At 46.9% G+C, this 14,523-nt stretch overlaps 2 protein-coding genes and 1 pseudogene across 3 annotated transcripts; 1 reads left to right on the top strand and 2 right to left on the bottom strand.

Annotated features, from left to right (window-relative positions):
* Window positions 1-575: 575 nt before the first annotated feature.
* Window positions 576-4,421, top strand: LOC123039241 (serine carboxypeptidase 1-like; annotated as a pseudogene).
* Window positions 4,422-5,096: 675 nt separating this feature from the next.
* Window positions 5,097-6,708, bottom strand: LOC123045218 (50S ribosomal protein L27). 2 transcript variants are annotated; one of them, XM_044468182.1, is made up of 4 exons: window positions 6,569-6,708; window positions 6,087-6,193; window positions 5,853-5,974; window positions 5,097-5,610 (listed from the first exon to the last, which is right to left on the bottom strand). In XM_044468182.1, the coding sequence occupies exons 2-4, from the start codon at window positions 6,163-6,165 to the stop codon at window positions 5,374-5,376; spliced, it is 438 nt and encodes a 145-aa protein (XP_044324117.1). In that variant the 5' UTR covers window positions 6,166-6,193; window positions 6,569-6,708; the 3' UTR covers window positions 5,097-5,373. The 2 variants fall into 2 exon arrangements, with proteins under 2 accessions (XP_044324117.1, XP_044324118.1); XM_044468183.1 differs by having other exon boundaries at window positions 6,087-6,184.
* Window positions 6,709-12,328: 5,620 nt separating this feature from the next.
* On the bottom strand, window positions 12,329-13,927 carry LOC123041308 (7-deoxyloganetin glucosyltransferase). The gene is made up of 2 exons (XM_044463949.1): window positions 13,414-13,927; window positions 12,329-13,315 (listed from the first exon to the last, which is right to left on the bottom strand). Exons 1-2 carry the CDS (start codon window positions 13,925-13,927, stop codon window positions 12,360-12,362), a joined length of 1,470 nt encoding a protein of 489 aa, XP_044319884.1. The 3' UTR covers window positions 12,329-12,359.
* Window positions 13,928-14,523: the final 596 nt, after the last annotated feature.

Genomic DNA, 14,523 nt, shown 5'->3' with positions numbered 1-14,523 from the left:
TGACTTGTAGAGGATTTAATCCACCTCAATCCCTGTCAAAAACCCCCACAACCCTGTCAACCAAACATGGCCTTAGGTGGCATGTGTGGGACATGGGTGATGATGTGGATAGGCTGCATGTCAAGAGAATTAGATAGTGGGGATGAACTATTTAGGTATTATAGATTTTGTAGTGCATCCGTACATTTGTAGTGCTCTAATATATTTCTTTCTATTTTAGCTTGTACTCTTTTACATCTTTGGGATGGAAGGTTTTAATGAGGCAAGCGATAATAAAACTTTAGATTTATCCTACATAATACTTTAATTTTTTGTATTTTTCTATATTTTTTAGACTTTTTTTTGATGTACAGAGGGGGAAAACGCGCCAGCCGAGGTAAATATGCGCCAGGCGGCCCAGCATGCCATAACGGGCCGGCGTGCCTAGGCGTGCCGCGTGCAGGCACAGATAGGCTGCGTGATGTGCCTGGGCTGCGAGCCCCCACCCGTGGGCCGACCCGGCACGGCCCGGCTAATAATCATGCCGTGGCGGGCCAGGCACGATTGCCGGGCCGGGCCGGCCAGTTTGGCCAGGTATGCTCGTGACCCACCTCCCGGGCTTCGACAGCGCCCTCCCATCCAAACACTACGCCGGGTACATAACCGTGGACGAGAGCAATGGCAGGAGGCTGTTCTACTACCTGGTGCTGTCGGAGCGTGATCCGGCCTTCGACCCCGTCGTGCTCTGGCTGATGAAGTTGTTAAAGGTAGATTTTGTCACTCACAATGAGTAGATTATTCATGGTTGAGATCAGAAGTTTCTCACATGTCATCTTTACGTCGTTACAGGGACAACAGAAGGCTCTGAAGCCAAGAATCAATTTGAAGGTCATTCCCACTGACATTTTATTCATCGCCATTCAGTTGTGCATGCGAAGTTGTGTGTGTGAGCTTACAGTCTGAGGTTAATGTTTACATCCAGGGGTGGCGGTTGCAAGCGAGCCCCCACCCGTGGGCCGGCCCGGCACGGCCCGGCTAATAATCATGCCATGGCGGGCCGTGGCGGGCCAGGCACGATTGCCGGGCCGGGCCGGCCAGTTTGGCCAGGTATGCTTGTGACCCACCTCCCGGGCTTCGACAGCGCCCTCCCATCCAAACACTACGCCGGGTACATAACCGTGGACGAGAGCAATGGAGGAGGCTGTTCTACTGCCTGGTGCTGTCGGAGCGTGATCCGGCCTTCGACCCCGTCGTGCTCTGGCTCAACGGCGCCCCGGCTGCTCCAGCTTCGACGGATTCGTCTACGAGAACGGTCTGGATTGATCTTATTCTTACCTTTCGTCCGGGCCGGCAGTTTCTTTGTTATCATCTTGTGATTTTGGCTGGGATGGCCCGACCGGTGCCCTGTTCTTTGCTCAGATCCCTTCAACTTTGAGCGCGGAAGCACCCCCGGAGCAACCGACGCAGACTACGTGAAGAACTCCTTTGTGCCATCCAGCGCGATTTGAACTCCTTTGTGCCGTTTGCACTTGGGATGGGTCTCATATCAACCGACTTGTTTGAGGTGTTTCGCTTTGTCTTGTTTCTGCATAATTGCCGGTGCCACAAGTAGTTTCTTCTGTAAACAGATAGCAAGCTAACGATGATTTGACTGTTTGCCCTGTTTCAGGATGTCAGTGCTGCTTGCCACGGCACATTCTGGGGAAAAGTTAATGATGTGTGCCAAGAAAATATAGATAGAGTCCGTTGGGTAATGTCCATGTACCAGAACCTGTAAACCGACAAGCAAATACGCAACCTTCCAAATACTGTAAGGCCTCAATTTGTGTTGTCATCTGCAGGAACTGAAAGACCTGAACACGTACAACATTCTTGCCATGCTACCACCACCCTGAAGTCCAAGAGATAGCGTTCGTGAACAGCAGCTTGCCATCAAGCTTCAGAAAGCTAGGTGAAACAGAGAGGCCTTTCCCAGTGAGGAAGAGGATGGCGGGGCTTTCATGGCCTCTCGGTCTTCCTGTGAGCAGCGGACATGTCACGTTGTGACCCGAGCTTGGTGGTAGATCACTTCCATGCACGGTATGAAAATTATATCAATGTCCTTATAGTTATATGTAGATCATTTACAATTTGTTGTTTACATTTTCGATACACATACATCATTTCATAAGTCCTCTCATTTATAACAATTATATGTCCTCACAGAGTGATGAACTTGCTACTATATGGCTGGATGATGAAGATGTAAGAGGTGCCATTCACGCCAAACCGGTATGATGGTTGATGCGAGACAAATTAGTGTGAATTTAATCCTAAAATTGGCACAAATTAACTAACTCTTGTTTGTCGGGAATAACCTCGATCGAAATTGGCACATCAGAAAAGCTTAATTGGATCATGGGAATTGAATACTGCAAGAATAGACTACACTCATGATACAGGCAGCATGGTGGATTATCACAAAAAATTCACAGCCATGGGATATCGCGTACTTATTTACAGGTATGGGGCACACCTGCAACTTGATCATTTGACAATGTTAACACTGAGTAACTTATTTCCTGCAAAAGAAGACATCGATTAATATATGGAATCAACTTAGGGTGAAGGTTCAGTAGAGAACATGTTGAACTACTAGGAAATAATACATTTAATTGTCCAATCAAAACTGACTTTTTTCTAATAAAGCAAAACTAGCAGATTGGTTGTGCATAATACATTTTCTGTGGTTATTGCTTAAGAACGGAAGGAAAAAAAATCATATTTGAATAGGATAGCGAAGCACAAGTCTCGTCTCACATCGTACCAAATTACTTCGATTCAATGTAAAGAACGTGAATATAACCTTCAGGAAAAAACAACCCTTTCAAACTTTAGTCCTAATATTTATTGTGGGTAAATTGGTTCAGACAATAGTCTTAGACTCTTGATACCTGGTATTTTTTCGAAAAGAGGGGATGCCCCTCGGCTCTGCATAATGTGATGCACACAGCCTTTCTTGGTACCTGGAATAGAAATTAGTTTTCATCAATAAGGATACCTTTAACCCATATGCTTACATTGATGTACATGTGTTGTGCTTAAGGCATAAAGTTGTCCATTTAGAATGCTTCAAACGAACTGTGGAAACACAACCGTCAGAGAGAATCAATGCTTCCGCTACAAAGGAGATGTTAAAAAGTACTCCCTCTGTAAACAAATAATAAGACGTTTTAAATCACTAAAGTAGATGGCTGTGTTCATCTTATGATGCAGAGGCCGGGGTAATCCCCTTTTCGAAAAAAAATTCACTAAAGTAGTGACCTAAAATGTCTTACATTTATTTACAGAGGGAGTATCTATTGTGGATTTTTGGCACTATGGGTCACAAATTGGTCATCTTTTACAACTCACAAGTGTTCTTTTTTTCTTTTGCGAATAATTCACAAGTGTGCAACTTTGTCACTTTGTTAGTGCTCATAGTTTTGCGCAATACATACTTGTGTGATAAATTTGAAATGTGCAGCCTTGCAACACGGGGTATGTACCCGTGCTCACCTTTGCATTTGTCCGATATGTAATCACTTTATTGAAAAAAGAGAAATGAAGTTTAGCAACTTTTGGGTGTTTAATTGTACAGTGGAGATCATGATCTGTGTATCCCTTTCACTGGAACGGAGGCATGGGTCAGATCATTAGGCTACCGAGTTGTCGATTCATGGCAACCATGGCACTTTGGGGGTCAAGTTGCTGGGTATGATGTTCTACCATTTTTCTCTACAACTGTACATCTTTCTCCTTGATTATTCACCATTCACATATGTTTCTGATTTAGTTATATATCTGCCATCTGATGCGCCAATTGATAGATGACAAGAACTCTGTCTAACATAACTAGCATGCATGTTTTTATCACTATATTTTTTGAAACGGAGGCAAATGTTTTGCCTCGTCTCATTAATTAAGTAGAGTTGCCCGGTCCTTGAGCTGTTTTGGACTCCATGTTAGGATTAACAAAACATTAAAAAAAACATGTATCTGAACTGATTTAAGTTTCCTGCTTTATGCGACTGCAGATATACACAAGGCTATGATCACAATCTCACCTTCCTCACCATAAAGGTATGTAAGCAAGCTTTGAAGTCCATCTGGAGAATGTTGTAGAGACACAAACTTAAATCGACAAGAGTTTATCATATGGCTGAGGTTTTCTGACAAGCACCATGTTTCAGGGATCTGGACACACTGTTCCTGAGTACAAGCCCAAAGAATCGCTGGCATTCTACGCCCACTGGCTGTTTGGACAAAAGATCTAAAATTGATCTAAATGAAACAATCAAATTTTGTAGACATGTATCTTACTCCCTCCGTCTCAAAATAAGTGTTCTCAAGTTTAGTACAACTTTGTATTAAAGTTAGCAAAAATGCTAGACATACAAAGACTTACACGCTTTTACACGCTCTTTCCATCTAACAACCAATCACAAACCTCTCCCCCCCTGATTTTCAGGGGGTGGGCCGCCCTGCTCACCTATTGACCAATCAAGGTTAACCATCCTGTAAAAGCCTGTAAATCGTTTGTACGTGTAGCATTGCCGTAAAGTTAGTACCTGTACAACTTTGTGTTAAGACACTTTTTTCCTAGCTGTTTTTATTGTAGATTTTGATAGACTGTACCTGTACCTGTTTTCAGTGTGAAACCCAATAAACAATCCAAGGCTCTGATAAATTTCCGCGTACATCCTCTTGCTGAGCGTTAGAAACGAACTGTCTTAACACAACCTTTTTTCTACATCCAGAAACACCAGAAAAGCAGGTGAAATAGAAATAAAACTGGACATTAACATTCTATCAGAAAACATTACAGCAGCGACGCAGAAAGCTACTGTAGAAAGAAGTATCATGATGATCTGAGAAACACTAGCAAACAAGGTTTCACCTACAACAACCCATACCGTTCCTCCCAAAAGGACACATTCAGAACGCAGTGAACACAGACAATCACTTGAATTTCAGCAGTGGGTAGCACCTGCTATGGCCATCAGGCACCATGTGGTGATCTGGCGAGCTGTTCATATGGTTTGCCGGCAACAGCAACCACAATGAATCACAAGTCAGTATATATGCGAACTTGAGAATAGACCAAACAGCAGGGTACACTGTTGATTTCAGAGAAAAGCAGCAGCATGCGAACAAAAAAATTACACAAGTGAACCTTCACTGTCTTGTGCAGAATGGATACTTAAAATGACATCAGAAACACACTGAAGTTACTTATTGCAATCATCCTAGCCCAGAAACATTTTCGCTAGAACAAGTTCATTTACGGAAGGTATCCATGTCGGAGCAAAACAGCAGAGCCATCCCCAGTAGGCTATCAGCAACTTGTCACTGCAACCCACACACACATCAACACTACAGTAGCTCCATGTCAGCTGCAGTGGCTGAACCGTTGGCGTAAACAGGGTGGAGAGTGTGCCCAGCTACAGGTTCAACATGAATCCATTTCCTGCCAGTCAGCTTATTCCGCTCAAACCGCACATGGCCTTCCTTCAGAGAGAAGATAGTGTGATCCTTCCCCATGCCAACATAGTTCCCAGGATGGAAGCGGGTTCCTCTTTGTCGTACGATGATGTTTCCTGGTTCCACTTTCTGGAAAAATAAAACTAGTATAAACGTCGGAGAGCAGTATGAGATAATTTTCCCTTTTTTGGCTATAATAATGAGATAGCACAGCGACTACCAATGTCACAATGTATGGTATGATTAAAGCAGATGCCAAAATATCAGTATTAGCTATTTTCATGTCATTTAGGAAATTATTCTGCTAATCTGGTTCAAGGCCATGAACAAGAAGAAACATCAAAACCATAAGGAGCACTTGAAGATGGTACCTCTCCACCAAATTTCTTAACACCCAGATACTTGGGGTTAGAGTCACGGCCATTTTTCGTTGACCCAGCAGTCTTTTTTGTGGCCCAACGCCTAAAGACCAAGCTCATTCCTCCAGATGTCTCTGGAATTAAGTACATACAAAATAAGATCAGGCCACCTGTTCAGAAAAGGAAGAAGATACAAATTCTAAGCTTCGATGTCACAGATTGCCTACTAAAGCCTAAGCTCATCACCTGTTGAGCTAGTGTAGACCGGAACATTTGAGATCAATTCTTTGATGTTTACTCTCCTGAAAACTGATGAGAGGGCCATCTTGCTTGCGACAGTTTACCTGTAATCACTATAAGGATTCTCTCAAATATAGATATTAATACTGTACTATAACAAAAAACAAATTATACTCATGCATTGTGCCTCTTTCTGCATTCCGTGGTGATTGGTTTTTACATTACGTTGATCTACTTTACTAAGCTGGAGAGTCAACGCATAAATGTCCAAAAGGCCTTCACTAAGCTATGTTCTGATATGTTAGTACTTTTGGTGAGGGGAATTAACCGAACAGAAATAGTATTTTGGACATTTGAGATACTGAGACGAGATCAAAATACAGTACGGGGGCGGGGGCACAAGCACGGGAGGCAGCAATAGCAGCGGCAGAAGGCAGCAAGCAATTGAGGAGGGGGGAAGACCGAGGAGCCATGGCCAGGGAAGATACCTTGCTTGCGGACGGGGGAAGAGCTGAGGCGACGGGCGATGGAGGCGGCTCCCGGCGGCGGCGGCGTGCTCTTGCACAGATGTGTCGAGGGAATGGATCGTCGCCTTGGTGGAGCGAGACGAGGACTAGACCTCGTTGGCAATCCTAAGTGGGCCGGTCATGGCGCAGCCCATTTATTCATATTTTTTCTTAATTTTTTGGAAACATTTTTTTGTCTAACATGTTTTTAGAAAAAGTATGTTTATAATTATTCGTAAGCGTAATATGTTGGAACATTTCAAGAAAAATGTTGGAATATTTTATTTCAAGCAATCTGTAGGTCATGTTTGATAGCAAAGTATTTTCTTATTGTTATGAGAATACTACAGTTTTTTTGGATACCAATAGTTTTATTTACTTACTAAAATTATGTTATTAAAACTAGAGTACTTACAAAAACTATGGTAATTTCTCTGTATAAAAGATAGAACCCTGGATTTTTTTTAACGGAGCAAGCTTATGGCGCCACAATATTTTCAGATATCGCGCAAGAATGATCTCCCACAAGGCCACGACATAACAGCATCGTTGAAGCCCCTGTTTTGTTTTCCCCGAGACTACCAAAGACAAGCAATATATGGTCGTGCCCGTGCGTCGACATCGGGGCCTCCGGGCATCATGTGGCTTTGAAACACACACGAAATGAAAGAAAATCACGGGTGCCGCTCGGAGCATCCTAATCCGTCTCTCTCCTAAGTCTATGGCGTATGTAAGAGCATCTCTAGACCCTGTATAATGCAAACCCGCAAAACGTGTTTACAGTTCGCGAAAAAACGGCTTTGCGGGCCGGCGCGGGCGGCCGCAGAGTCAGACCTCGCAAACGGACCCGTATAAAAGAATATTCACAGAAGATGCTCTTTTACGGGTCGGCTACCCGGGTCTACTCGGGCACCGCCGCGTCGACCCGCAAACCGAAAACCCCCAATAGGTAAATTTGACAGTGATTCCGACAAATAAGTTCAAATTCAAACGATAAAACATAGTTCACGCGTAAATAAAAGCATAGTTTTGTAGGACAAATGCAAAAGGACTTCCAAAAGCGACGACCATGTCATTGATCATCTTGGTCGCTCTTCACTCGCACTACTTCCATCGAAGTCATCGGCGCCCTCGAATCCATCGCCGGCGCTTGTTCCAACTCCAGCACCGAAATCACCGGCGGGCGCACTGAATGCATCGCGATATTGGTTCAAAACCCCGATGAGAAAACATCGACGACACTGTAACACGCACCGGCCGACGCAAGCATCCTCCTTTTCAAGATGTCCCTCCTTGCCATATCATGCCACTCTTTGGTGATCTCATCCATGTCATTGCGGTTCAATGTCATGATCCTATTCTCTTCGGCAAGAAGCTTGGACATGGCTTTCTTCTCAGCGGCACGTGCTCTTCTCTCCTCAATGGCCGCCTTGCGCAACCCCTCGTCCTTGAGCAATTGCCACTTCTCTTGCTTCTCCCGTGCCTTCTTCTCGGTCAACACTTTCTTTGTCTCCAATGTCTTCGCTAACATCAACTCATTTGATTGCACCATGGCATCTATCTTGTCCCGCAAACTCGAAGCGTTGTGTTCCCTCTTGATCTTCTCCTTTGTCTTCTTGTCACTATCGGGCTTGTTCAAGTTTCTTGGGCCATCATCATCTTGATCTTCATCCATGTTCGTAAGTGAACCTCTCTTCGGTGGGGATTCCCTGTCAATCAACTTCCACTTCTCGCACTCTTTGAGCATATCCCAACAATGCTCTAGCTTAAATTTTTTGCCTTTGGAAGCTTCCATGTCTTTGTATCTTTTTTGGACAATTTTGTCCTACACAAGTTAAACAAAGTCAAATGATGCAATCACTTCATATGATGCAAAATGACATGCACAATTTGGGACGTGAAAACGAACTCACACAGTCGGATGCCACGGTTCCACTTGGAGGTGCATTGCGTACTTGTTCCAAGCAAGCTGGCCAATGGTTGCAAATCGGCTTGATCACGTCCCAATGCCCTTGGAGTGGCCGAAAGGTCCGTGGTGTCCTATTGGGATGCTTGGCCATTATGCGGAAGTATTGATCTTCGATTCTTTGCCAATATCTCCTGGAGGTTTGAGATGTACCCGTGCAGGCATCAAGAGACACCACACTCCAAGCCTTGATCAAGTTTTGATCTTCCAAGATCATGTAGTTCTTCGATCTCATGTTTTTTTGCTTGCGCTTCCTCATACGCCCCCCATCTACCTCCTCCACTTCATCTTCACCACCATGATCATCCACTCCACCCTCCATTTCATTACAATTTAAATCAACGAATGGGGCCCTATCGATGTCGACGGTGTTGGTGTCCAACAAGTTCACGAACTCGACAGTGGCATTGTTCAAACCATCGCTACATTGAGAGACATCAAGTCAAGAACAACCATAATGCCGAAAAGCGAAGCAAGAACAAGAGATCAAAGATGCATACCTTCCGGTCATTTCATCGAATACCTCGCTTGCGGTGGAAGCAGCGTCGTTAAACGACATCGTCGGGGAATATCTCGCCGTGGCGGAGGGAGTGGACGAAGTGCCGACCTTTTTGTAGGAACCTTCTTCCGCTTCACGCCTGAAACCTTGCTCACCTTCTCCGCCGGTGGGCGGGAAGATCGCGCGGTAGTAGCGGCACCCGGCGCACGCGCCTTTCCGGCGGGCCAGCCGGATTGCCACCCTGCACGACAACATTGCCCTGCCGCTTGCGAGCAGGCGCGTTGGGGCCTTGGGCGACGGCGGGGGCGACATGGCTGGCGACGAAATCCGCCGGAAGGGATTGCACGTGCGCGACCTCCACGGTGACGGGGGACGGCTGGGGGGCTTCCATGGCGGCGAAGAATGGCAGGGAAGATGGACGGGAGAAGAAATTTCATATTAATTTCTCCTTTATTTTTTCTCTTTTCTTTTATTTTTCATTTTAATTTTGTGAACTTTTGCAAAAATGATGAATAATTTTTAAATACGTGACTTTTTTAAATTTTTGTAAACATTTTTTAAAGTGGTGATTTTTTTCAAATTCATGAACATTTATGAACATCTTTTACTTTCATGATCTTTTTCAAATTCATGGACTTTTTCAAATTCATAAACTTTTAAAATCTGCAATAATTTTTCAAAATCATGAATATTTTATCAAATTCAAATTCCTAATTCTTTTCTCAAAATTCATGGGTTTTTTAATTTCTTTTTCTTCAAATTTATGATTTTTTTAGAATTTATTACCTTTCTTCGAATTCACATTTTTTCTAGGTTTCTCTTCCTCCCCGTGTTCGTTCCATCACTTGTAAGTGGGTCTATAAGATCAAGACTCGCTCTGGTGGTTCTCTTGAGTGTTATAAAGCTTGTCTTGTGGCTCGTGGCTTTCAGCAGGAGCATGGACATGGTTATGATGAAACTTTTGCTCCTGTGGCCCATATGACCACTGTCCGCACACTACTCGCTGCGGCCTCTGTTCGCCACTGGTCCGTCTCCCAGCTTGATGTTAAGAATGGCTTTCTTAATGATGAGTTGCGTGAGGAGGTTTATATGCAGCCACCACCTGGGTATTTAGTTCCTGATGGTATGGTTTGTCGTCTTCGTCGCTCTCTCTATGGCCTTAAGCAGGCCCCCCGAGCTTGGTTTGAGCGTTTTTTCTGTGTGGTCACTGCAGCTGGTTCTTCGTCCAGTGCTCATGATTCAGCGTTGTTTGTCCACCTTTCTACTCGTGGTCGCACTCTTCTTCTTCTATATGTTGATGACATCATCATCACTGGCGACGATTCTGAGTACATTGCCTTTGTCAAGGCCCGTCTTAGTGAGCAGTTCCTTATGTCTGATCTTGGTCCTCTTCGTTACTTTCTCGGGATTGAAGTTTCCTCCATCTTTAATGCCTTTTTTATTTCCCAATAAAAGTATATCCAGGATCTTCTTGCTCGTGCGGCTCTTAGTGATGAGCGCACTGTTGAGACTCCTATGGAGCTCAATCTTCACCTTCGCGCTTTTGATGGTGAGCCCCTGTCTGATCCGACTCGTTATCGTCATCTTGTTGGGAGTCTTGTCTATCTTGCTGTCACTCGTCGTGATATCTCCTATCCTGTCCATATTCTGAGTCAGTTTGTTCTGCTCCCACTTTAGTTCACTATAGTCACCTTCTTCGTGTTCTATGATATCTTCGTGGCACGATTTCTCATCGTCTCCTTTTCCCCCATTCTAGTTCATTACAGCTCCAGGCCTATTCGGATGCTACATGGGCTAGTGATCCTTCATATCGTCGTTCACTTTCTGCTTACTGTGTTTTTCTTGGTGGTTCTCTCATTGCCTGAAAGACAAAGAAACAGACTGAAGTTTACCGTTCGAGTGGAGAGACCGAGTTGCGAGCTATGGCGCTTCTGACGACAGAGGTGACTTGGTTACGATGGTTACTGGAGGATTTTGGTGTTTCTGTTCATGCACCTACCACCCTCTTGTCCGACAGTACAGGTACTATCAGTATTGCGCGGGACCCTGTGAAGCATGAGTTTACCAAGCATATTGGTGTTGATGCTTTTTATGTGCGAGCTGCTGTGCAGGATCATGTTATTTCTCTTCAGTATGTGCCTTCTGAGTTACAACTAGCGGATTTCTTTACGAAGGCCCAGACTAGAGCGCAACATGGATTTCACCTCTCCAAATTCAGTGTTGTGAATCCATCATGAGTTTGAGGGGGGGGGGAGGGGTTAGAGTTATATTGAGTTATATTTATGTGGCCTTTGGCCTTTTGTATTCTAGCCTTCTGGCATTCTCTTGTAGTACATATATATATGCTGGTCTTTGGCACCATAGTAATACAAGTTGCTTTCATAACAGAATCAACATGCAAAATACGCTTTAGCTCCACAAAGGGAATCCACATGCCAACCCCCATGCGAACAGCACAAACAGACCTCACGTAGCGTGACCCAAAAAGCTAGGGTTTCTCTTGCCTCTCGTCGGTGCCGGCGCCGGTCCGCCCCGTCTCCGGTGGCCATAGGGCCATGGAGACGGAGTGGATCTCTGCCCTTGCTGGTGGGAGGGCTCCGTTTTTACATCTATTTTTGAGTTTTGTTAGGGTTTGTGTTCTACTCGGTAAGGCGAGGCGGCGGCGGCTCCCTGAAGAGGGAATAAGGTCTCCCCGCCCAGCCCCCGTACCGGTGATGCGTCTAGCATAATCGGTGGGTGTGTGGAGGTGTGTCTCCGGCGGATCTGTCTTTGGTGGATTTGCTCGGATTTGTTCGTCGTTCATCTATATTTCAGTGTTTTCAGGTTGGATCCTTCTGATCTACACTCTTCATCGGCGGCGGGTGCTATACTGGTGTGTTGGTTCTATGGGGTCTTAACACGACGACTTCCCGACTGTCTACTACAACAAGGTTTGCCCGGCTCCGGCGAGGGAGGGGTGATGACAGCGGCGCGCCTTCGGCTCGCTTCAGTGCTTGTAGTCGTCGCTAGGTGGTTCACGGATCTAGATGTATTTTTTATTATTTCTAGTGTTCGTTGTACTACCATGATCGAAGATGAATAAATTGGAAGTTTTTCAAAAAAAACTTGCAAACTACAGAATACCCAAAATACACTTTGGTTCCATAATAAAGAGGATAAACATACAAAATACAAGTTGCCCGCGTCTTAAAAAAATCTCGACTCTCGGCTCTTGGATAGGCATTGGACCCCAACGTGCATGTGGATAATTCTGTTTGGGCTTGTTTGTTCACTGAAATCCCCTCCACCCCCAACCACGGGGCCCTCACTCAGTTTTTGTTGTTGAAGTTGGCGAGGAGCACGTCACGGATCACCGAGTCCAGGTTGGCCACCGCGGATCCACCAGGAAGCGTGGCTCTAACCGCACTCTCCTTCCACTCCGCCGCACGCCTCCTCATCTCCAGCCCCTTCTCCCCTTCCATGGCCTCACGTATCATCGCCGCCAGGACCTCCCGCTTCACCTCGCCGTCGATCTCCATCCCGTTCCCCCACTCCGTGCACTTGTACCTGCAGTTGGTCTGCTGCTCCGCGAAGAAGGGCCAGCTGAGCATCGGCACGCCGTTAGAGATGCTCTCCAGCGTCGAGTTCCACCCGGAGTGCGTCAGGAACACCCCCACGGCCTTGTGCGCGAGGACCTTCTCCTGCGAGCACCACGTGGTGAGCATGGCACGGCCGTCGATGGAGGCCATGAACTCCGGCGGCAGCACGGCCGTGTCGCCCTTGACCAGGTCCGGCCGGATGTTCCATATGAAAGGGTAGCCGCTGTTGGCCAGCCCCCACGCGAACTCCAGGAGCTGCTCGTTCGTCATCACAGTGATGCTGCCGTAGTTCACGTACACCACGGAGTTGGCGCCGTGGCCGTCGAGCAAGTCGAGGAGGCCGTCCTGCTCCTTCCAGAGGTTGGAGCCAAGGGCGTCGAGCGAGGTGCCGTCGGGGACGGCGTGGTGGGCGTGGAGAAGCAGCGGCCCCACGGTGTAGAGGGGCGGGAGGATGGCGCGCATGGCGTCGAGGACCGGCCGCTCCAGCTCGTCGAACGTGTTGATCATGACGGCGGTGGGGAGCGACAGGCGCCCGCCCTCGTGCACGAAGAAGTTGAGCATTATGTCACCGCGGTCGGTGGTGCGCATGAAGGACGGGAAGTCCCGCAGCCTCATGCCGTTGCACATGCCGCGCACGCCCTGTACCACCGTGTCCAGGTGCGCCTTGTCTGTGAGCTGAGCCTCATCTGCATGCATGCAAAGAAACCACACTTGTTACAGCATGCAATTATGCATGCACGTAGGTACGATCTAGTAGGAGCTAGCAGTAGTAGAATGGTAGTACCTTTGAAAGGCACGAAACCCGACTCGATGAGCTGCGGGTAGTGGCGGTAGCCCATGAACCCGCACGCGCTGGCCGTCCACAAGGCCGCGCAGGGCACGCCAATCTCCTTGGCAGCGTCATAACCGAACGACATGACGCCGTCGACGACAAGGCAGGTGACCGGCGGCACCCCGGAACCCTGGTCGTTGAGCTTGGCAAGAAGGGCCAGGAGGTGGGGGAGGCAGGTGGTCATGGTGGAGTTGCAGAGCGCGGGAACGTCCTGCGTGGCGTCGGCGTCGGACGACGGCAGCCCATCCGGTATGGCGGCGAAGCGGAAGCCCGGGACGCCGTCAAGCGCCCCCGCCCCGCGCGAGTGGAGCAGCCGGCGGTGGTTGAACTCGGTGTTGACGAAGGTGACGTGGAAGCCCCGGGCGTGGAGCAGCTTGGCCATCTTCATCATGGGCGTGACATGGCCCTGCGCCGGGTACGGGATCATCACGGCGTGCGGCTTCTCATGGCAGGCCTCCGACCCCATGGCGTCTCAGCTACGTACGTACTGTTCGAGTGTTGGGTCTTTCTTGTACTCTTGTGAGGCGTCTGTGCAGCTAGCTAGCTAGTGCGTATGTATGGCTTGTGCAAGCTACCGTCTATATATAGTGAAGAGTGAACTGATCCGATGTTACTCTTCCTTCTTCTTTTTTCCTTGCGAATGAACTGATCCGAGGTTAGAGGTAAGTTTAGAAGATGCGTTTTAGCCTGGGTTTGTTGCACACGCCGGGATCGGAGGATTCTCTCTTCCATTTTGAGAAGATGCCTTCTGCTTGGATTTTGTCGCATGCGATGGTCTTGCGGTGACGACGACTTTCTTCACTTGCATCTCTACAAGTGGTTATGGAAAATATCAGCAATACTAATCATTAGGATTACTATAAGAAGAAAATAGTTAAACAGTTTTAATGTACGTATATAGTAGTACCTCTAGTAGTTGTGGGGTGGGCTGCATGACCGGTTGTTTTACAAAGTCGTCATATCGTCGGGAAGTCAGCTCTCTCTACGAAACCCCCGTCCATCGCAAGCCATGTTCTTTGGCCACATGGTCGTTTTGCTTCAAGTTTGATTTGCGTTGTCGTT

This window comes from Triticum aestivum, chromosome 2B (genome assembly GCF_018294505.1).
Source record: "Triticum aestivum cultivar Chinese Spring chromosome 2B, IWGSC CS RefSeq v2.1, whole genome shotgun sequence".
Taxonomy (NCBI): domain Eukaryota; kingdom Viridiplantae; phylum Streptophyta; class Magnoliopsida; order Poales; family Poaceae; genus Triticum; species Triticum aestivum.
The sequence above is the reverse complement of the archived record's forward strand: the minus strand, read 5'-3'. Positions and strand labels throughout refer to the sequence as shown.